We start from the raw sequence: 25412 nt of genomic DNA, 5'->3' as shown, positions 1-25412 counted from the left end.
TATGTATGTATGTATGTATGTATGTTTGTATGTATGTATGTATGTATGTATGTATGTATGTATGTATGTATGTATGTATGTATGTATGTATATGTGAATGTGTGAATGCATGTACTTACGTATGAAATGTATATATCTACATGTGGCTAGACAAAAATGCAGATATCGGACTCTTTTTATCGTACTTATACTTCGATTTGTTTGTCAAAGAATTTAACTCTATGTATCCTGTACGGTCTCTTCGTCAGTCAGTGCAAAAGGGCTATCGAGACCTCAAAGACGCCGTCCGTGGCGATTATCGAAGTATCTTATGTACCATAATGAGATGATTCCTACTGAGCAAGAACAAGCACTTTATTAAGGTGGAAAAATAATTGATAAAGGAAGCCAAACCTTGATGCTTATATGGATGAAACAAAACACCTGGCAACTTCTGTGCGCCAAGCGACAGTCAGAAAGACACACAGACATAGATGGCGGGAGACGAGACATCACTGTGTAGAAGCTCAGCTCTGTTTGGTTTCGCCTTTATTTACCGCGAACGATAAAGATAGCTATCGGGCAACTTTTATGGGTATTATTAACGAAATGTCAGGCTTTACGAAATGATGGTCAACCGCGACTCAGGTGTGATAATGATTGGTGCTATGAGGTGGGCGGTGTGATAATAGTAGTTGTGATATTTAGGCAAGCGGTGACGTTATGCAAAATTGTTCGCCATTTGCTCTGAACATAGGACTTGCCGCGTTAACATTAAAGTTCGTCCGTGCGTTGTACATGATCTGCTCAATTGTTCAATGCCACGTGCCGACACGTCTCACTTACGTGAGCGTGGCCTCATTACATCAGCACCCCCGTTGATCGGTTGTTTAGGTCAGCCCTTGTCAGTGAGGCAGCGCACAATTCGATTACGGAGCAGACAGCGGGCTCCTCCCCGAAACCCGGTTTGTTTGCACAATTTGTGTAAATCTCTCTTGAAAACTGCGCTGGGGGTCAAGGGTCAGAGGGACCTCAGTGGTCGAAAGTGGCAGGAGCTTTAGTCAATCACACTTGTAGCCAGAGAGACAGTCGAGTGAGCATCGGAGTCACTCGGTTCCAGATCGACGCCTACTGCACATTACAGTACGCTAGCCCTGCTTTGAGCAAGGTTGGTTTGAAGTGTGCTCGGTTGCTGCGACTTTCTGCCGTCTGATTTGAGAGGAGAGAGGGTATTTGATCGCCTTTAAAATTTGTTCTCCTGGTTCGAGACGAGAAGAGCGTCTGGCACAAGCTCTGATTTTTGTTCTGCCGCCGTATCAAGTTTGTAAAAACCCGCTGTGTTGTGTAAAAACAGGACTTAAGGTCTGGCGACCAATTCTAGCAGTTTACATCGCATATATAGTTGCATCTACCCGCTGGACAACGACGCCGAAGTTTAACGCGACAGAAATCATTTCGGAATTGTTCGGAATTCCCTCAATCTCTTTCAGTTTTTGTTCGTCTGTGTGAAGACTGCCCCGCAACATGCCTGAAAACGACTACAGACTTAAGATTGAAGACGGTGAGGGCAAAAAATCGGGCCTCTACCTCAGCAACGCGACCATCGCGGCCGGTATATTTGCGGTCATCGCGTTGTGCGTCGGAGTCGGTCTGTTGTGCTACTACGTTCCAGATCGCGGATGTTCCGAGCCGGCCCCCGCTCCGCAACCGGGCGATACGATGGAGACGCCGACGGAGGTGGCCGTCACGACGCCGGCACCGGTGTGGAGCGGACGGGTGCAGAGCAACGTGGAGCCGCTGCACTACTCCGTCCATCTCAAAGTGTACTTGGATGAAGACGATGGTGACAAGCGGTTCACATTTGATGGTGTATCCTTCGCGGAGTTCAGTTTCACCGAAGACACGAAAACCGTCAAAATTCACTTCAACAAGCTGGACATCGATGACAGTAAAGTGAAGATGACCCGAGCCGACACCGGGGCTGACGTAGAAATTGAAAGTCGTTCAAAAGAGGAAGAATATCAATTTTACGTGGTTACGACCAGACAGAACATGATAAAAGGAGTTACATACAGACTGTACTTTGAATTTGTCGGTTACCTGGAGGATGACTTGGCGGGATTTTATCGAAGTTCCTACAGGACATCATCAGGGGAAACACGGTGAGTGGCCGCACATACATGACGCATGTTTTCACCCCATAGCAGAGTTCCATGTTAAACAAGAACAGGCCACACCAAGTTTTTCATTTGTTTCTCTGAACCGACCCTCTCCTTCGTGAGCATGCACTTACGTGACGAAGTGACTTTGTTAGCGCGCTTTACTGTGGAAGATTCCACATGACCAATGTTTAACGATGAGTCAACTGTCATGTGAGCAGTTCCGTGTAGTTAGACAATCTGGTGTTTTCGGTGTTTTTTATTCAATTCTTTTTTTCCAGTAGCTGGTGCACCAGTTTTTTGAATTTTATATAGTGCGTATATAGAGTGCGGTTTATGCACCTTTTTTTTTTTCTATGAATCGGGCCATGGCGGTGGTCATGAGCGTTAGCTTAGGAGTCGTCTTCGTTTGCCGAGGTCTCTTGTCCGGGCAGCTGGATGTTCCCCGAAGTTGTCCTCTCCGACCACTGGTTTATTCGTTTACAACCAGTCCGCCAGGCCTTGGCCCATCTTTATTTCTTAGGATCAGCACACCTCTCCTACATACACACCGAAAATGAAATCTTCACATTTAAATTCTGTGCCTTGTAATTTGGAAGTAGGACGCATTTATGCCCTAAATTCAACGTTTTCATTCTAAGTTTTGAGTCCCCAACTGTGTAAACGAAAAGATGAATACGTTCATATCTTCCGAATAGGTTATTTTTAGCGCGAAACTGCTGCTCTGCACGACTTCTTTTCCCCAGGGAAAGAACGACATTTCTGTGAAGATTGACACTGAAAAACAACCACCTTTATTTGGTGTCATTATCGTTTTTTTTCCGATGATTTCAATAGCGTTTCAACGAGACGCTTATTTTCCTCGCCCGATTACACTTCTTGCTGTATTTGTGACACGAATACCACTCGTGGTACTGAAAAGTGAGAAATTTTCTTTCACCCTGTCGGCGGGAAAATGCTTAGGTCACGCGTGTCGCAATATTTCGGCATTCTTATCTGAAGCGAAATTTCCACCTTGCAGGAAATCTGCGCCAGGAGATTTAGATTGTTGGCGCGAAACTGCAATTTGGAAATGCGGAATTATTCTAAATGTTGGAAAGAAAATTGGATGCGGTAGCGTATCGGTGTATTTCCGTGTGTCTTTTGCGCGATCGCCGATGTACAAATCTTTAATGACGTAGCTGATTCGTATTGTACTCCTGGTCGAGGCGTGTAAGTTTCCATGAGCGTTAAATTACATACTTATGTTACCGATGCAAGTTTGAATTACTTATCTGGTTCAATCATGAAATATAAAGCAGGTATAGTCTTTCAAAAAGACGTCATGATATCTCATCTGGGGTCTTTTAAAAATAATTCCACAATTTGTGCCCGAAACAACGCTGTATTGTTCCTCAGGCAATATCAGCCGTGTGCGCATGCGTTGTTTGTTAACCAATTGACTTTCGAGTAGAAGAGCTTGGTTGTCACGTCGTCACCGTATATTATCGCCTGCGCCTTGCGCGAACAACTTTCAAAGTTTGCTTTTCCCCTGAGTGTCAACAAAAGCTAACGATTTGAAGTCGAGCCATGCATGACTTGGCAAAAAGATTATCGTTTGGTGTTTGTAGATACATTACGATTGTGTGGTATTCGGACCCCACAGTCGCTTGCGGGTAACGAACGACTGACCCATCTGAGGGACTTTTATTATACGCCAGAGGGGCCATCGGTCTAGTTCCTAACCACAAGCGACTGTGATTCAACCGATCATCGTTCAAATACATCAATTTAAACTAAATACTGGAAATGTCAGTAGATGGCAAGGGGGTTGTCCGCTTAGGCAAATCGCTACACGACCGACGGAGGTTTCAAAACTAACACTGCTGTTGTTGACTCGAACATCTCGGTGCACGTTTCATAAAATACAACAACCAGAGAAAATCTGCATTGACTGTCTTTAGTTTCACATTATTAAGCAGTGGGTCAAAACATCGCATTTTGTCAGCACTCTCAACACCCCTCATACATCTGAGGGCTGATCCCTAACTCACCCTGGCTTAAATGTCACCGTGTAACACTTATTAATGCTTTTACATTATTGTTGATTTTGAATGAAGATAAGGGGACAAGATTTTTGGCCTATTTAGGAAACAGTTCTGTAGCAGTTTATCGAGATTTCCAACCCTCATTCTAGGTTCTTCATCATGCGCGATCGAACCACAGACGCCTGGTTTGCGCTGCGTCTGTTAGGCTCAACACATGTATGATGAGCAAAACCGAAGCAAACCGTGCACCTGTGGATCTGACGTATACCACGAAAGGGTTTTTCGACGAATAGTCCGAGAGAACGCCTTGCTAAATTTTATGGAACGGCGCTGAGAGACGATCTTCGATCTACAGCTCAGAAAGACGGAGCAGATTGTTTAGTTTGTGTTGTCGTTCAAGTTGTGAATTTTACCACGCTTATGTCGCGATTTCGTGGTCATGGCGAAAGCTATGTGATGCGGGTTTTTTTTTCTCCGTTTGCTGTAATAACAGCAACCTTTGTTTGCAGACTGCACACTACTTTCTCTCCCTGATCAATTTTAGGTACGGAGACAAGTTAGCTCCGCAAATAGTCAAGAATTAGATTTGTATGTGTTCGCTGTTAATTCTCCGCGGTGAGAATCAATGAAGTACAAAAATATCCGGACGGGATTGCAGGTCTCAAGGTGATGGCGGGCTATTACAAGCAAAGCTCCCCTGAAACCGATCGACAAAGTTCATATCCCGTCTGTGAAAAATGGCGGCAGCGTTATCTTGTTCTACCAATGTCACACTCTTATCAACAACTTTCATCACGGTATCACCATAATAAATATTACCTCGCGTCATTGCGGAGGCAACACGTCGTAAATGAGGCCGAACCCCCCAGGTTTTGCCAAAGGTCACAGCGGGTCATCAGATAGTATGGCGGCTGAAAAAGTAACACCTTTGTCTGTAGAGCTATATCAATGTAATTGAAATTTGTTGATGTTTACACAACCGGCATACCGATGTTTGATTGACCACTCTTATCAGTGGCCCAAGCAAACACACGCTTTCCTACAATTCTCGTCCAATAATAAAACCGAAAAGACCCTCTTAATGAAAGCTTCGAGAGACCGACATAAAGATCTCTGGTAACTTTTGATGTAATTTAAAGGGGCAGTTCTCAATCCCTGGATTGCAGAGTACTTACGTGGTGTTAGCCCTTTGTTTTCCATTGAAATTTTTTTATCAAGATAGTCAAGATAAAGCTGATGAATGACCTGCCCCTTTAACCCTTTCACCCCCAGTTCCCTGTATACAGGTCCAACTTTACCATAGAAAACAATGGATTTGGGACAAACCATGGTGATGAAAGGGTTAAAGAAGAATGCGCCTCGGGAGAGATATTCGGACTCTCAATTTTTTGAGATTTCCGAGTGTATGTCCGAAGTTTAATATCGTCGACAACTGATTTTAGTCCGTAGCTAACATTATGATGTTGTTGTCCCGTAAACACAGTATCTTATCGCTAAGGTAATGTATCGACTGGGCGTTTTACGATTACTCCGTCGAGATTAAATCGGCCACTGCTGAAATGCAACCGAGTCAACGACGACGATTATAAAAAGTAAAATAAATTCTCGCTGCAGGCTTTATCATTGATTCTACGACGTATAGTTTCTATATTATGGCGCGAATTTCCATTTCTGCATGGGTTAGAGTTTCAGGTATGCCCTTGTCAACGATGAACACAAAACTAATACTTTCTTATGTCCCCTGACTGCTAACACGCCGCGACCATAGTCTAGCCTGGTTCAACAAGCGGACCTACTCAGGCTCGCTGAGCCGAGCTGCTAGGGCCATGTTACACCGGCCCTCACCTCAAGACCAGCCAGATAGGTGTGTGACAATAGTCTAAGCAACTGTTGTATCACCGAATAGAAGGGTAACTTTGGAGTCATAGAGACACGATGTTCCCTTTGTTGGATTGGACGCTCGATCGGAAATCTTCAACGTTAGGGGCAAGTACAATTTGCTTTGACAGCGGCACTCTCGCTAGCCTGAGCATAATTTCCGCTCCGCTGTCCTACGCAAAAACGGGTAGCGCTTAGCTGTTGCCGTAAAGAGGCGTGTAGTTTACGACGTGACAGCGGTTAATGGGACGGGGTCGTCGGAAATGCGCCTGTGCAACTTTCTTGTGTACAGTATACAAGTATTTCATGCACGATATCTGGATGCATCACGTCAACATTGCTGGGAAATTTAAATTTTAAGATATACACTATGACAAACATGTTTTAACATTGCTGGGAAATTTAAATTTAAGATATACATTATGACAAACATGTTTTAACATTGCTGGGAAATTTAAATTTAAGATATACATTTTGACAAACATGTTTTAACTTTCATTAAATTCCCATGGCACCTTGGATACCGTGTTTACAGTGGTCGTATGGGGCCTACACGACCTTTGAGCGAAGTTCCGACGCCCCCGTCCATTTAATATTTACGATATTTTTCAACTTAAATGACTGCTATCTTTATATTATTTGCATCAACATGGTCAACATCTACAATACTTTTCAATATAGAACATGTAGAAGTCATCTACTTTTCTGCTCAACATTGGGGCCATCGATGACCTCATTAAATATGGCGGCCAACTATGACCTTCCGAGATATGGCGGCCATCTATGACATCGCTAAATGTGGCAACCATCTTATATTATCCTCGATATTGCAGCCATTCAGTTAGGTCGTTACACACGCAGACTCAATATGAGCACTCTCTCCAGTTGAATTCTTCAACCGTTGCGACAGTTTCTAAATCTTCCTCAGTGTTTATTGCTAAGAGTGTGTTGATTGGGTATTTTTGGAAGCCAATCTTTTCCCATTAGATACCTTAGATTCAGTCCCCTTCATACTGGTTTTATAATTTTTATCAATGTGTCAGAGAGAAGGGTTAATGAACGTTATAAGAACCCCAATCAGAATTAAAAGAAATCCGTAACGTGTATTTCCCTTTAAATTTTCATCCGGGAGCGTTCGAAGTAGGCGCTACCGAGGTTGCATTCACCAAGTAAACATGACTGACCCACTTCCCTTACCATATGGCATATATTACCTTACCTTACCATATGTATATGCAAACTTGCAGAGACGTGTGGAGTTCAAAGGGCTAGTGCTGACACTTCGAGATTGTAAGTTCTTGTTCCTTTCTCCAAAACATGCTGAAACATCCCGTATTTGGTTTGTCAACGCTTCATCTATACATGTAAAATGCACTGTTATTGTTTACATTTGAATTCTAGTCCGGACCAGAATTCACTTGTCAACAATAACAATGCAGTCTACACATGTATAGGCTGAGTTGACAAGCTGAATACTGACACAGAGTAATATCATAGACAGAGTGGCAACAGCTATTGTTTAAGGCGTGAAGCGGTTACGTAAGCAATCCATGTTTGCCTCGCCTCACGAAGCTCTTGGCTCTCTTTTCCGAAGAGTGCCGACCATGCATCCTTCGGTAATTTTCGGATTTTCACCAATTGTTAAGCGAAAGTATGTTCGACAAAGCTTGTGTTGTTGTTGTCGTGTGGTGCTGATCGGAATTGATGTGCTGGCGAAAACGGGAGTGTTTTGAGCTTCAGGAAAGTGGGTTTTACCGTTTTAAAAATTCCTCTCATATTTTTATGAATATATAATGAGTGTGTTTGAACCAAATTTGAAAGTCTTTTATCTATACTGTCTGGTTTTACTCAATGGTTTACGGTCAATCATACCGTCTTTTACACGTGCGCCAAGAAAGGACATGTTTATGAAACTGCTGGCGTGTTATGTTTTGATTGGCGTGAGGCAGTGTTTCTGGCCTGAGAGCTCACAAAGTAACTATGGTTGCTACGCGACTGGCAGTACGATGCCATCTCGTCGTATGTTTCGCATAATCTCGTGTAATTATCAACCACAAACCAAGCCTCCAAAAAGTTTAACACCTTTTAAGCTCATTTTAATATGAAAAGCCAATAGTCTACCGAGACGACCATGGAACAAAAGGCATGCAAGTGTTGCCACTCTGTCTATGATATTACTCTGTGATACTGAGTATCTCAACATGCTATGGGGAGTAGAACAAGAAACTGTAGTTGACATTAAAATTAAAAAGTGTGAAAAATGCATCAAGATTTACAGATATACTGATCCTTTAAGACGTCAGAATTTAATCAATTTAACCAGAATTTTACCAAAATTTAACACGGAAAAGTAGATGTTGGCGTGTTTTAATCAGCTGTCAGGATATGTACCTTCTCTGTTGTAGACTGTGATATCAGTGTGTAAAAGTTTGCCGCTTCATTAGCTGCTGTGGGCATGGCTTTCTCTAGAAAAACAGAAATTCTGCACGTTTGCAGGACATTATGTGTCAATTGTATATTTGCATCAGAGGCTATCCATCGACTTCCTGGCAGTGTACAATGTACAGATACGTCGAGAAGTGATTTTTACTTGCAAAGTTTGCCACGTGATTTGCATCAATAAGTAAACACGTCCAAAGAAAGGACAGTTATCAATTTTTGATGGATCGCTTTATTTACAAATGTTTACATTGACGCTAAGTGTTACAATCAATTATTGTCCGTCTCTGTCAGAGCAGTTTGAACGCATTTCTGTTTAAAAATCAAACAGTATTTTGAGATTAACAGTGTGTACAATGTTTACATGAGTGGAATACAACTTCCAATGATTCATGGCGTTTAATATGTCGATTTTATTTCAGTCGAGAAATGTCATGAAATTTGAGTTTCGCTGAGAAGCTTGGAAAGCACTCAATACTCGCCTCACACTGAAATGCTTTTGAACTCTATAAAGTACAGTTTATTAGATAATGCTCAAAGGAAGGAGGGAGGGGGAAGACAGACAGACAGACAGACGACAGACAGAAGGCAGACGGACAGACATGCACAGAGAGAGACAGACGGGCGGGTAGACACACAGACAGACAAGTACACAGCCATGTACAAAGATAAGCAGACAGATAGACAGACAGACAGACAGACAGACAGGCAGGCAGGCAGACAGAAATTTCAAACTTAGAAATTCAAAGACAGGCAGGCACACAGTCAGACAGAGTTGGACAGGCAGACAGGCACACACGCAGGCAGAGACGAACGGACAGATGAGACAAAAAACACACATGGAGGACGAGATTGAGAGGACAATCAAAAAGAGATGCATACAGAGTTGTGGCGAAAAAGACATGTCATCAATTAGGCAAAACACTGAGGAAAAACGACTAGAGAGAGCTTCAGAGAGAGCCTTTTAGTATGATTGCGGGAGACCCCGATGAGTCGTGGGGACAAGTTGCAAATTTAAGTAGGGCATATGGTTTTTTGCCGGCGGTATGTTGTATATACATGTCACTTAAAGAGCCGTATCTGTGGCATTTGAATTGTTATTTTATACAAACGAGAGCAATACACACAGCGTGTATACACTATTTCGCCGTGAGTGATGGTCCAACCTTTCAGCGGGCTTTCAAATCGAATTACTGTGGAGTGGCTAGGAAATGAATTCCACTGACATGCTCTGTGGGACACTATGTCGTTGAGTAGCTACGAAGCGTACGGCTGTGTCTGAATCCCCATCAACGGGTAAACGACGGCCCCGAGTGGCTACGAGCCTGCATGTCTACGGTGTCGTCTACGGCAAAACTGAACTGCTGATTTCTACTTATTGGAGCAAAGTGACCATAGCTTTCACATTTGCCTGTTTTATTTTTATTTTTGAAAATGAACTATTCGTTGAAAATGTCGACAATTGACCGTTGAATTTTCATCTTATCTTGTCCTTAGTTTGGACAAATTTTAATACGTCTTTGACGAAACTGAATTTCGATTGCATGGTTTTCCAGACAGGCCTCTGAGTTGACTATGTAAACTTTTCAAAGTCACCGCATACCGGTATAACGGTGCAATCACAAAACTGATTCTCCTTGTCTAATAGTATTCGTCATCACCACCACCACCATCATCATCATCATCATCATCGTCGTCGTCGTCGTCGTTTTAGTCATCTTCATAGTCATAATAATTATCATCATCACTCTCCTTTTTATCCAGACAGATAGGTGAAGACATGCGTATCAGTACGTTATCAAAACAAAATTGAGACCGGAGAGAGAGAGAGAGAGAGAGAGAGAGAGAGAGAGAGAGAGGAGAGAGAGAGAGAGAGAGAGAGAGAGAGAGAGAGGAGACAACCAGATGTATTTGTTAACAATACGACTACACAATATACTTAGACCAGACAGGAGAGAAAAATATATTGATGAATAGAATCAGTTTGATATAATAAACCATGATTTTGGACGTTTTTTCGGTTATTTTTATTTTATTCAGGGAAACTGAGTCCTTTACGCTGCTTTAGAATTTAGTTTTAGTTTTCTTTTCCGTGATTCTTTGATGTAAACTTACTGATGTTATACACATCACGAGTGTGGATATAACTGATGTTTTTTGTTCCGATCGGTGTATATGCTCACGGAAGGATGCTCACAATGTAACAAAAGTTGTATGTTGGCTCACATAGAAGCAAAGTGTGGGTTTTATCGCAAGTCACGTGACCCACGACATCCAAATTAAAATCGGCGGACTGGATATTAGTGTCCCTGACAACTGCATAGCTCTGTTATTGCTCTCCCTTCCGAGCAAATTCCGTGAAGCACTCAAGGACGCTGAACTTGTTTAAGCCCGGAACCACAGTGAAGTGGGGAAGAGTACATTTCATTCTGTTGGTTGACACGGCGGTAGAAATTGACGAGTCGTCTCCATAGTTACCAGCGTCCTCACGCTGCGTCTTATATCCTCGTTCGCAGCGACGAGATGGGCAGCGGTATCGTTTGTTACATTATATCACCAATCGTATTGGTTTTAACACGTGCCCCGAGCAATAACGCGACACAGATTTATTTCAACTTCGCTCCCACTTTCTCTTTACAGTTTAGCCGATCTTTGCGACACACTGTCAAAATTTGTTACATATTCTTCTTTCGTTGGTAACGCTGACAAACACAACTGAATCTTTGTCTATGTTGTTATAGAAGGTGGAAGTGATTTCATCAGTATTGTGGCTTTTCTCCATGTAGCTCCGCGTAAGCTATTCGCTTCAAAGCAACCAAATAAAATCTTGGTGAACATATTTGTTTAATTCACCTGGCACATGTTTTCCATGTTGCTATAATGACCAAGACGCGCTGAAAACGAAATAAAGCACACCTTTATATAGCATTTGATACTACACATAACAAATTCTAATGTGGCATCTGAAACGTTACTTGTGCCTGGTTTCATTAACTTATTTACATTTTGAAAATCAATGCAAATTACGTCACTGAATTTCAAATCACGTGATCAAAAGAAGTTCGGACTCGAGTTATTCGGCATCAAGTGTTTTTGATAGGTTTATTTCTCGGGTTGTTTTCATCTACATTTTTGGCAAGCGTCCGTTTGATTTACGATCGCCATTGGTTATAAATTTCGGGACAGGAACTCAGTGAGTTGTCATCCAGCAAGCTGCAACAAGGAAATTGGGCGAGGTGTCGTACGTGGGGTTGGTAGTTATTGGGATACAGCCGTAAGTGGCTCCTTTTCGTATGTTCAGCATGTATAGTGTGTTGAAAGCGAATGTGCAAAAAGTAGTAATGATTTCAGCGTTCTGCCTTAAGGTAGTTCGCACCTCGCCTCAATTAAAAGATTTTAACTTTTGCTCACAATTTTCCACATGTACACTTTCAACACTTCCCTTTCAAAATCAAGAATTAAATCGGGGGTTACCGTGCAAAATTTGATACCTGAGAAACAGATTACCCAATAATTAACGATATTTGAAATTCAAAATGGCCGCCATACGTGCGTTATCTCTGTGACAGGAAAACGAAATTACTGATTTCCACAAAACTAATCATAGGAAAACTTTATTTACCCATACGCTTTAAAATTAGCCCCAACAATTGGTAGGTCAAAAGAATTTGTAAAGGTTTGAGAGTCCAAGGTCTGTTCCCGAGGCACATTCTCCCCTAACCATCATGCATTGCCTTTGTGTAGTCTCTGTTTTGAAATAACTGTTATGAACGCATCTGCTGTTTTGCCCCACTGTCATCATGACACGTACATCAAAACATTCCATAATTTGAATATCTTCGCAGTCGACAGAAAGTCCCCACAAACATATCAAGAATTGCTGTTTCATGTCTTGCAGACGGAGAGGCGACTATCACTTGTAGCATTGTAATGTATGATACAGGCATTCGCTACAGCTAGTTCTTAGTGTATTTCCCATATACAATATCGCCCACATAACACAAATGAATGATACGAGTTCAGGTACCGGTGATTATGTGTACTTGAGGATTTGACGAGAATTGCCGGTAAACAGATTGACAGACTATTACACCTTTTCAATGTTATTGTTCAGCTTTTAAGTCTTTCTTATTGTTAATTTTCCTTGCATGGTGTACGCACTCCCACGAATTAATGTATTAATGAATTAATTTATTCCTGCCATAGCTAAGCTATTATCGTCACGCCAAGTTTCTTTAATTGTGTCAGTTTTCTTTATAATGGCAGTTGCTGCAACTTTTGACGATTTTTTTATTTCTTTTGTATGTCGACTTTTCTCTTCTGCCCACTGCACGTTGAAACACTAAGTATTTAGTTTGTCAACATAGCGTATATTTATGTAAAATGCACTTACTGTTTACATTTGAATTCTAGTCCGGACCACAATTCACTTACCAACAATAAACAATGCAGTCTACGCATGCACGGGCCAAGTTGACGAGCTGAATACTGTGTATCTCAACATGCTTTGGGGAGTTGAACAAGAAACTGTTATTGACATTGAAAAGAAAAAAACGAGAATATCATCAAAATTGACAGCTACTAGCCCTTTAATATCTCCAAACTTGTTCTTTAGTTTGTCCCTCCCTCCCTCCCCCCCCCTCTCTCTCTCTCTCTCTCTCTCTCCTCTCTCTCTCTCTCTCTCTCTCTCTCTCTCTCTCTCTCTCTCTCTCATATATCATATCCCGTATCTGTGCTTGTGTAATCACAGCACTGTTCAACGACACATGAAGGGCGAAGTTTAACTTCGATACTGATACCGAAGCTCAATGGCACTTCTTTATGGATTAGTTCTGAGGAGACGAACTCTAACATTTCGTCTGGACACGGTGCATATAATGTGGGCACATATTTCTGTAAGCGTTCTATAGATAGATGGATGGATTGATATGATAAACACGGTGTATTGATAACAAGACCCAAACTGCTGACCCATAACAAATAATGGATCCAATTAAACTGTCTGTTGTCGGCCCTCTCCGTTTTCAGTCGCGACCTCCAATACGTCAACGGTGTGCTGTACCATCATGGTTAGTGGTTGTTTTTAGAAATATCGCTTAGCCGATTCCCGTCGTTAATACGGGTTCATAAAATGTGATTTGCTCGCAGCGATGGATGAATATGGATGCACTGGGGCATGCTTGTCGACTGGCCGAGCCGGTTACTGTAGTACAAGTAAAAATGCGAATATGAAAACCTGTACTTGGAACTCTGCCAACCTATTAAAACTTTCCACAAAAAGGTATGCTTCCCCTTGCATTAAAAAGGGACAGAGTATGTGTGTGAATATTCAAAATTGTATACTATTTTTTCAGACTAGAAATAATTGTGACGTCATGTACGGTATCTTGAAAAATCATTGCAGAAACAGTAAAGGATAATTTACCGTGAGTGCCGTTTACTGTCAAACACAACACGAGCCAGAATCACTGGCACCAAAACTGTTATCTTCAGAATGAGGTTAAAGTGGAACAAGAATATTTCTATTACAAAAAGGTAAAAATATATTAAAAACAACGATTGTAGTTTTATAAGTAGGTCGCTTCGTGCGCGAACTTGGGGGGGGGGGGGTATGCCGAAACCAACTTTTGCCCTGAAATACCTGTGTCAAATTTCACGACTAATTGCAAGGTTATGAGCGAACAGTGTCAATTCTTTTAATGTGTATCCATCCTTTTGCGCGTCTGAGTATCTATCCATCCATCCGACCCGGTCCTCCATTCATCCATTCCCTTCCAAACTCCCTTTCCCCATCGGAATCTTGAATTATCCATCCAGCTTTCCATCCGTCCACCCACGAACCCTCATTCAATCAACGCATCGAATACTATACTCCACTGACTACAAAGACAATGTTCTGCCGCCCACTGATTTGTCACCATGTTTCTAATCGACACTGTCGGCGAAAAATTTCACAAAAGTCATTCATTTTACCGTCGTCAGAGTTTTACGGCATCCGAGACTGACTAGCGACTCTGACACCTTCTGCGGTTCACTGCCCATCAGCCTGACCGATTACATGTTGAGTTTGTTGAAGTTCACAAATTGTAAAGGTCGTTAAAACACAATATACACAATCTGCAGCAGTGTGCACTGAATACAAATGATATTATCATGGGTGTGCGCAAATACTTGTGCGCATCCATGCGTGAATCCAATTCAAAAAGAGGCTCATATTACCTCACCAGATTTGCCTCATTTCAAGCATCGTTTGGCATGCTACATAAATCACATGATTTGAACATCATTCTTGGTCCTAAAACTCCACTACTCTTGACGATTAACAGCATGTTTTCAATCGGCTGTGAAGTGAAACATTACAAGTCACAACTCTGATGCTGAGAGTCGCAGATCAGCTGGAACTACGCAAAAACAAGTTACGTCATCAAACTGCGTGTACAATATGGTCGACAGGAGTGTGTATCTTCGAACACAGTTACGCTGGTTTCCAAGCGCGCAGGATGAAAACATTATGTGCTTAGATATGTAAACTACCTCTAAAGATAATGTCTGATTTAACCTCTGCGGCACTAACAGCACAGAACTAATCTTGCATTCCAACAGAACGTAACGGTGTTGAAGATGAGTCCGCTGACGTAATTTGATTCTCACCGGAAAACATGAACGAGGTCACATTGTATTTATAGCCGAAGCTTTGTAATTTATCGTCCGCGTAATTACAATGATAAAACACTTATATCACCTTCTCTTCAGCTAAGTAGAGCTACACAGCTTAATATTGATTGAAGATAAAAGTTTAAGAGACGGAGTTCTGTCTTTGGTATAGTTTAATAAACAATCCGCGTGGATTGGGATCACGAGGACCATGGTATATACATAGGTTCTAACAAGAGTTACAGAGCGTTAGGCTTTTGGTATTAGCTGTTGAAATTTCCTGTAGCTGAATCGTCGTTAACTGTTATCACAAGATGATATCAAACTTACCGACAATATGCGGCGTGACGTCTCTGAAAGAAATATGGAGCCAAATTTCTACGTTCAATCGCCATTTTCAAAAATTAAATTAAACTAAATAAAAAATAAATTAAATATCAAAACCACTGATGTGTTTTTGATATCAAAGTTGAAAAACCTAACTGACATGGACACTTTATACTTTTATACTTTGTGACAGTATAGATACAACTCGAGATAGTAGGTTTGGTTCGAGTTTTGACAAAACAGGCTGGCATTAAAAGATACCCAAGGCGTTGATGTTATTTTTCCACATCTTGACCTAATTTGTTTTTCACATTACGGAAATTCTCACGATTAGCGGTGGTATTTGAAAATCAATAACCTTGTGACACAGCGACAATTCAAGCCGTGTAAGTTTCTCTGTTTCACCAGGAATGCCTTCAATGTGATGTTAAGGTAGTCTGCGGCCCTGGGACATATTTCAGACATTCACTTTTTACATGACTAAATTTATTGTCTGCTGCTCGTGTTTACTTATATGCTGTTGAGTGAGTGAAGCGTTAACTTATTTGTTGTTGTGAAAATTTGATTTTTCCTCGATCGAGTTAACACAGGGTATAGCGACTACTTTTCATTTCAAATCTCGGTAAATTTTCGATAATTTGTTTCTAAAAATTCCAAAACTTCGTAATTTGCCCATTATTTCCATTCCTGATTATGAAAGAGCACGTTTGAAGGATAAGTTTGAACAACAGTTTAAAATTTTCTATTTAGAATCGCCTTTATGTATAAGGGGATGTATACAACAGAAAGGTAGTGACAACTCCAGAAAATATCCACTCTAATTAATCAGGACAGTTCTTACACTTTAGGAAATGTTCCTTGTGTTGCTCGGGCACTTGTTAGTTTACTACATGCTGCTTTTTCCCCATGTAATCTTTCATTACAGCATATGTAAGCCTGTTTACGTTATACTGAAGAATACCACGTCAAACCGAAGATCAGAAATATTTTTATCGTGAGCCAGACCCGCTGTGCGGAGGAAGAAAGGTGAAAAGCATGTCAAAGAGTGACTGGTAGACTGGGACCCAGTGTGGCTATGTGCGTCAGATGAAGTACGAGCTTTGTGAGGTTGGCGATCAGAGTCACCCCGTTCCTCAGTGTGCCAATTACATCGCTCCAGCCCCCGCACAATTACACCCCCGTCCACCTCTGCATCCAATTAAGATATGATACCTACCTCACGCGCCGACTGGGGTCTGAGGTCGCGTGTGTTTTACGAGGTGAAATTAGGCTCGGCACGTGATGACGCTTAAGTGGCCCTGTCGAAAATATTCAGGGATTGTAATATTGTCAAATATTTATGGAATCTGTGTAGCGGTAGAAGCAGATAAAACGAATAGTAGTTACCGCGTGTGGTCGAAGCATGAGAACATCAGCCACCAATAGCAAACGACCTCCCCCCACCCCTAATCGAAAAAATACAATCCCCGAGATAAAAATTTACCTGAATTTTGTCGGTAGAATCCACGATGCTATATTAAGTTCGGAAACAGCCCGACAGTTGCGCGAAACGTCATTTCTTTGCCTTGACGACTGATGAAATGCTGACTTGTTGCGCTTAATTTCATAGTTCTAAACTGTACTTTTCCATTGCCAAAACAGCGCGCTGTGGCTTAAACCCACCACTCTAATGTAACACAGAAAACGCCGTAAAAAGTACAAGCGTGTTTACGACGGTATGAAAAACCCGGCCTCTTGGCACATTTTTTCCCCAAGATACATGGTATGTGCTCAGTGTCGTTCTGCGTTATTCCACAGTCACCTGTGGTCTATTCCGCTCTTCTATGCGCCCAATAGACATGTGTACATGCCAGGCATATGTACACACGTCTATTGGTCGCATAGACGCAGAGCGGAATAGACCACAGGTGACCGAGGTTATTCTGCCCTGGTTGGAACACTGTAGGTGGCGTGGCGCTCACATCGATTCCGACAAATCAGCTGTCTGTGTAAAGCACGTAGGGCGAAGCAGATGTACACACAGAGTCAGGCAGCAAATCATGTGTTAACAGACTGCAGCGACATCCTCTTCGCAGAAGCGAACTCCTTTCGGCAAGATTATGTAAATAAACACTGGATGAGAATTACACTACCTAGGGAATGTAAACATTGTACTTGTTCGTAGTGGTAAATCAACTCGAGTTTAATCAGAGCGTGTCAGGCGGGTATGACCTTACAATAAGCATACTTATGATCAGCAATGTCGGATGCGAGTGAACATGCTCTAGAATATTACCAGACAGGGTTGCTGTGAGATATTTGGTCATCCTTTAATGGTTGGAATTTTTGTTATGCATATCCTTGCAAGGGGCGATGAACTGTCTGTCTGGTGTTCGAAGTATGAAGACCAGTACTTGATCGTCTGTTAGTGAATGGGTGTATATGAAAAGTGTGAAGGTAAAGCATTCTCACGAAAACCCACCCGTAGTGCATTTTTCGCAAGATAGTACTTTGCAACTGTGTCAGGCACTTTACCATGTTCAACTAGTTTAATGTTCATGGTTTAGGAAAATATTTAACGTTAAAATTCCCCTTTCAATCATTAGTCATATAAATACATTAGATTCTCCAAGTGTGCGAATTAAAATATACTTACATAATCTGTTTTCTTAACAGTCAGCTATATCTTTTGACAATTTTTCATGATTTTTATCCTGTATATTATAGACAGAAATGCCCAGACTTCACTTTGTCGACGTAGCCTACAAAATGTATAAAAAGGCGTATAGGTCCAATAATCAGTATCATTCAAGGTAAATACATTGCCAATATATGAATTTTGGTCTAGACTGAAAATTCCCCTTTGGCCTATACATATTCAGGCTATTTCAATAAGCTTACATGTAACACTGGGCATTGCAATGTACCTTTTACCCTCTCATCATCATGTTGGACCTCTACAGAGGAAAATTGGAGTGAAATTGTTCTGAGAGTACATGACACTGTAGTCGATATTACAGAGAAAAAAGTAACAAAGAAGTTGTATTCTCATACATCATAACTACTCTGTTTTTTATGATAATTTAGGTGTATAAGTTTATTTTCAGTGACAGTGTCACTGAAGCTGTCCTAGAATAATTGTCCTTTTACTTAAAGGTATTGAATATGAATCTAGGTTTTCCCTGTTACCTTTTAAAGTTATAGCCGACAGGGCACGCCGAAAACTGTCATTGGATGATGCAATTCGTGACTGGTAAGATGCTTTGCATAACACACTTTCAATTTTCAAACATTCAGATATCTCAGATGTATATCTCTGATATAGTAAAGTTACGCGCCAAAAGTACGCTCCAAAGGGCGCGCCAAAACTGCAACTTAATGATGCCATTCGTGGCTTGCACGATGTATTTCAGGCAAGCATGAGCCGGTGTCTTAATCCAAAAGCACACAGCTATTGCGGATTTCAAAAAAACATTGGTGACCCCCATCATTAAAGTCATAAACAGGGTGACTCGAAAAGGTCCACCCCCGGCTGAAGAAACTAACCCGTCCCTAAATTAGACTTTCATGTGTCACGCTTTCAAGAACTTGACGGGCTTGCAGCATGCGACTTATCAAATAGCTGCCATTGTCAGCAGTTCCGTGATGTAAACCCCCTTTTAAATCCACATAATCACATATAGGCACCACCAACAAATAACAATTGAGCAACAAATCTCGTGGAGATGTATCTTGGAGTGAGAGAGAGAGAGTCCCTTTTAACCATAGCTGTAAATCACTTCCAATATCATCTGATGCAAATTGCGCGTATGGACACAAATTAGTAGAAAAAGGAGAAAAGTGTTGCAGTTTTCAGCTCAGGGGGCTTCACAGTGTGTGTGTTCATCTCGGGACACTCGAAGTTGCAGTGCATTCCGATTTGATTTGTTTACTGCTTTTGCAAAAAAACTTGTCGTCAAATGTCTAATATGCATTGCATTTGAACTTCATATATCTGTAACCTTGGGGTAGTTTTGCTTTCTCATTCGGACAGTTGCAGAAGCTTTTTTGAAGCTTTCATGAATGAGTACATGCAATTTACTGCCTCTGTTAAATGAAGCCACTAGTCTCAAAGTGGTAGTTAGATAATGTTGTGCGTTGCCAGTGCGAATAGGTCGGCTTCTGGGCAGGATACATCAACGAATTTGGAGGGGTCAGTGGTGGCGAACGGAATAGTAATTTTATCTGGAACGGACAGCAGCCTTGATATCGGGGAAATCCTCGGGGGAAAAGTAAAGTTCGTTTTGGCTATAACTCAGTTGTACTTAAAGGAGTGGGCGGTGGTATTACAGTAAACTAGCCCCATTAATTCTCGCAAATGCCAATTTGGCGTGACACTAGCTTCTTGAAAGAAAAGTTCAGAGATATTGCACATGGCTTCAGGAACACGCCGTAAAGCATGATGACACACAAAATGTTTAGCTTGTCGACAGAGCGTACACGTGTAGAATGCACTGTTATTGTTTACATTTGAATTCTAGTCCGGACAAGAATTCATTTGTCGACAATAACAGCATGCAGTCTGCACATTACAGTTGCTTGTCGTGATGGCCGCTCTGTAGTATGCATTAGAAAAATAGTGTTGGGAAAAGGAATGGTCGCTATACGCCATACATGCATGTACAGGTTGAGTTGACGAGCGGAATACTGTGTATCTCAACATGCTCAGGGTGTAGAACAAGAACTTGCACTCGACATACATGACAAAATTAGAGAAAAATAATCGAAAGTTACAGCTACCGGCCCTTTCATGCCAACTTTTGTCCATCTTTCGAATATCTACTTCCTTCAGCTCTTTATCCTAAACACTTGTTTCGTCAATCGCTTCAAAAACTATAACGTTGAGATTTGTCCCGAATTTATGTTTGTGAACAATCTTGATTTTCTTGGTGTTCTTCATGAGAAATTCAAATAACGAGGATTTGTGTTGCCTACACTGTACACCAATGTGTCAGGTGTATTATTATTGTTGTTGTTGACATTTTAATTCAAGTTCGGAGAGAAATACTGTTTATTTTCTACAATGAAAAAAACACTGGCTAATTCACTGAAAGCGCGCGATAGCTGTGGCCGTCGCAACAGTTTGAAACCTGGTAGGATCTGCCGCTCAGATGAAAACGGTAACCTTGTAATTTTTCTACCCTACGCTGAAATCGGAGCACGGTACAAGCAACAGATTGCAACGACCCAGCAATAACAACTCTCATATATATTGCCCTTCAGAGAATTTCCAACAAGCTGAACACTCGAAATTCGACTGTTGCCGGCGGCGTTTTTCCCATCACGTAGACTAACAAGACGTGCGGATAAACTTTAACACTGCCGTAGTATTCAGTGTAGTCTCCGAGGCTTTGTAATCCCTGTTTTCCAAACTCACAATCAAGCGCCCATTCTATCGCTACCGATTGCTCTTACATACAGTTTACTTCTAATGTAACTCCACTTTACTTAGTACGCTATACCTTCTCCCCAGGTACCCAATTCAAACATATCAGTGTCACAGTGCTTTTAATTGAGATTTGTATATATAGGTTCATCTGCGCACCTTTCACATTGTGAGACATCGTATGTGTATCCACTATAAACTGCCTGCGTAGTTTCGCGACATTTGATATGTGCAACCTCTTGTCAGCGTAAATAAATCGTTGAAGATGACAATTTTTAAATATTCAGAACGAAAATTGTTTGTAATTACACCTTAAATAGACAGAAAATTTTGAATTCTTAATGAATTGTATCAATAATTTAAACTATTTCGACTAATGTGCAAATATACATCATGAGTCCCCCGAACAAGTGGCTAACAGATGTTTCGCCAGGGATATATTTACTTACGAAAGACTTACATGTGAAAACGTCAAATAAACAGATGGAAATTGTATCATTTTTGTGCATTATTAGATGTGCCCCTCGTGCAAATGACGTGGGGGAGAATCGGCCGGGTATCTCAAAGGTTGGTGTTTCTAACTTCAAATACCGTGTACTTTGAAGTTCATACGCCATATTAAAGTTTTCACGCGGAAGGAAAACAGTCGCTTGTTCTTCAGTTACCTGTGATAGATGACCGTGTTGCTATGATATGCCAAAATATAGTCTGTTTTGTATATACATTTGAAGGAGTCTGATATGGCTTGAAATTTGTTTATTTACATCTAGATATGTGGGGGAGAAACATTTTTTCGAAAAATTAGAAGCCCGGAAATTTTTCGATAAATAAATCTTCTGTCAATGATATCAAATGCAGTCTGGTTTTTATACATTGGAAATCGTCTGGTATTGCATAATTTATATCTATACAACCGGATTGCCGAGAGGAAATATTTTGCCCCAATAACCACAGCAGCGGAAGTTTTTGCCCGAGCTCCTTGTCGTCCTGATTGCAATCGGTGACTACAAAGACGAGACTATTTTGCAGGTCAGAAGGTTAAAACATTGTATGCTTTGCGGTTTATTTTCCTTTGGCGTGTTGACATTCCCATATCCTGATGCGATAGAAGTTTTGCGGCTTGTCAAACTCTATCTAGATCACGCACACGTTTGTATGACAGCAAAATTCCGTGCACGTGACACATGGCAAACTCCTCATTGGTAAGTCTGAAGCGAGGCCGTGTTTGAGAGAGAGAGAGAGAGAGAGAGAGAGAGAGAGGAGAGAGAGAGAGAGAGAGAGAGAGAGAGAGAGAGGCATGGATGCCTCTCCTCGCTTAGATTTAGTTGCTAAACTTGTGGTTAGATTGGTAGCGTGCCCGGTGAGGTTGTTTAGGAACAGGGGAAATCTCCGTTGATTACACCTTCACCGACCGTGTAAGTAGAGAAGTAAATACTCCATATTACCACATCTGTCCGAAAATATATCTCTCCATCAACGACTTGTTACTGGATAATGTAACACCACTTGGCCCACAGCAAAGGTCGAATACTTTGCAATTGAGAAGGGTTTGCCTACAACAAACAAGTGCCTGAGTCAATCTATATTGCGATGCTAGAATATGAAAGTTGTTAGATGGGCCAGTAAGACAAGTCTGAGCTTCACTACGAAATTTAGACAATACAGCGCAAAATTGTACGAAGTCATGCCTGAAAAAAAATAGTCGCGAGTTATTTCCTACAAATGAATGAAACATTGCATTTTGGAGTGCATCGGTCGATGACAAAGTCATCTTTATGTATTAGTCCGCGGCATCTATAGTGCAGAGTAAAAGCGAGTCAGCGTATTTCACCCGAACTCATTCTGCACAGTATTATGATGAAATAGCACAGTTTTCTATTACACATCCTGCTCACACACGAGATAAATGCAAATAAACATTCATAATACATGAAGACTTTCTAAATTATAGATGTTTGGATCAACTAGCAAGTTAAGGAATAAACAAGAGCTTGAATAATAGTTGACCAGAAATTTACTGTGTTAAATTGTTTATAGCCGAATATTTAATAGCTGCATTTTATTTTGACTTGTACTTTGTAAAATATAATAACAATCTGATAAATATCCTCAAACAATGTATACGATTGAAGACATGGTTCGGGTTACTGTCTTACCGACCTTTCAACGACTTCGGATTATTATTGTAAAATTAAAATTGAGGACATTATGTCAAATGGTTTGGTATTGTTACATATACACACGTAGCACATGGTTTGGTATTGTTACATATACACACGTAGCACCTGAGACTGATATTAAGACTCTCAAAGTTTCAGTAGATTGTTTGTATGCTGCTTATGTGGTTTCTTGAAGCTTATGGTCTAACTGTAAATGTTTTGTCTTTTTTATGACAATCAAAATCAAATTTAATTTTCCCCGTTGAAATAATATAGGGCAAGCGGCCATTTTGAATTTCAAATAACCGCAGACTTTAGGATACGTGACGGATGTAGCATACCAGCAGGGTATGCTTACCCATTCCAGACCCTCTCACATCACCACTAACAGTGGTTCAAGATGACCCTATCGTTATCGTCATTTTCTATCTGTTCCTTGAATGATATTGATTATTGGAGCCGTTTTGATGTCTAATTTCTTGATTATTACAAATTGCATATCGATTCCATTACTTTTATTCCTCAACTTGACTTTGAAAGAAGTTGGTTTACATTTTCTTTCAGGAAAGTGAGAAAAACTTTAAGTTTTCAGGCGCATACTATACCTTTATATCGTGCCAGAACGACAGAATCATTTACGGTTGTGAACACCATAGTTGCAACAATTGTCTTAAAGTTGTAGCACTGACTTGAGACTCAACTTATGCGAGAAGTGGATCTGGAACTTTGAATGTCTCAATATCATAGGATGCATCAAAGAAAATTACTTGTTCTGTAAAACTTTATGTAATTTGCTGATATCATATTATTAGCCTGATTAAATAGTAGAAAGTTAATACGATGAACTGACCTTTTGGTTCATATTCAGTTTTAGCAAGTTATTTTGTAGTAACATCTCGTTAGTTCTGGCGTGCAGTGATTAGTGTCCTGTTCAAATAGCACACTCAAACGTTGCATGATGTTTTTTGTCGATGGGTCATACGTGTTTCACATATCATCACTGTCATTGCTTGTAGTTCAAAAAGGCGTAATTTAGAAAAGGTAAGAAGAAAAAGGGAATGAAAGAGAAAATGCATAAAAATGACGCCAAAGTGCCTTTAAAGATGCCTTATGTTAGAGTGTATTTCAGGGTTTAAAAACGTTTTTATTCAATGGATAATTACATACATTTAGTATTTAATGCCGATGTATGCAACATAAATACCATAGTCTATTAACGATACGTCATATATTTCACCAATCTAACAATAAATCATATATCCCACCTATGTAGCAGTGCATCATATATCCCATATACTTAACAACATGTATTATGTATCCCACCTATGTAACAATGTATCATATATCCCACCTATGTAACAATGTATTATGTATCGCATCTATATATCATATAGCCCAATTATGTAACAATACAAAATTAGCAAAATCATTCCTTCCATTCCTGTGATAATACGCCAGACATTTAACCCTTTTACCACATTGTCTGTTTGGAGGTCCAGCTTCACCATTGTAAACAATTAAATTTTATAAAACTGCGCTGGTGACAGAGTTGTCTTGGTAAATGTTACCATATCTGTCACATGACTAAGTTTGCAATAAATATGCAAATGTGCTAAAATCAATTTTCCGAGAATGCAAAATATTAGGAAATTAAGCTGACAAAAGATGCTCCTCGCATTATTGAAAATTTTCTGCTACAACTAAAACTAAAAAGTTCGAAATTCATTCATGGTATAACTGGTGTCCATACGTTGTATTCCTCCGCGAGGGCTGGGCATGCACTCTTAACGACTTTAAACCATTTAAGTCTATCATATTGTAATGGAAAGACTACAAATCGCGCAGTCAAACATGGATCAATAAATGACCATTACTTAAGCGTTTAATTCTTCCAAACTTCCGTTTATTTCACGATCTTCGACCACGCTCACTGTGATACGATTTCAAATCCCATTTGACTTGATATGTTATTGTAAATATCACCCGCAGTTCTGACATGACAAAGTTCTTTAGTGCGAAGGAGCTCCTAAATTTCCGAAGTTTTATTGTTTGTTTTCATTATTGTGAAGCTTCAGAAGAACGTCGGCCCATACTTCTATTTAATGTCTTCGATGTCTAGCTACATCGCATTCCGAACTTTAAGCTTGGCGCGACGCACGATCAGAAATGATTTTGTTTCACCTAAAATTTACCGACGAGTGCGAAATGTTTGGTGGAGTTTTCATCACCTGTGAAAAATATTAATTTTCTCATTCGCCCTGGACTGTGTTGAAGTATAGAGTATTAGACATGCCATGACAACGCGTTATGTACAGTGTGCGAATAACTATTGACAAATGAATGCGGGCTAAAATCCAAAAGTCACCAACACCATGCCATGGACATA

The 25412-nt window shown here is 40.7% G+C and overlaps 1 protein-coding gene across 2 annotated transcripts in view; it reads left to right on the top strand.

The window, feature by feature from the left end:
- The first annotated feature begins 1046 nt into the window (after positions 1-1046).
- The window catches only part of LOC139123551 (aminopeptidase N-like), a 54395-nt gene continuing 30029 nt past the window's right edge, over positions 1047-25412 (top strand). The window contains exon 1 of one of the 2 annotated variants that reach the window (XM_070689723.1): positions 1047-2141. In XM_070689723.1, the coding sequence (XP_070545824.1) occupies positions 1504-2141 (638 nt within the window). In that variant the 5' untranslated portion in view covers positions 1047-1503. The remainder of the gene's footprint in view (positions 2142-25412) is intronic. The other variant, XM_070689724.1, reaches the window with a different exon arrangement.

The sequence above is a fragment of the Ptychodera flava genome (assembly GCF_041260155.1).
Source record: "Ptychodera flava strain L36383 chromosome 23 unlocalized genomic scaffold, AS_Pfla_20210202 Scaffold_23__1_contigs__length_28996876_pilon, whole genome shotgun sequence".
Taxonomy (NCBI): domain Eukaryota; kingdom Metazoa; phylum Hemichordata; class Enteropneusta; family Ptychoderidae; genus Ptychodera; species Ptychodera flava.
Note: the sequence above shows the minus strand (reverse complement) of the source record. Positions and strands in the feature narration are given on the sequence as shown.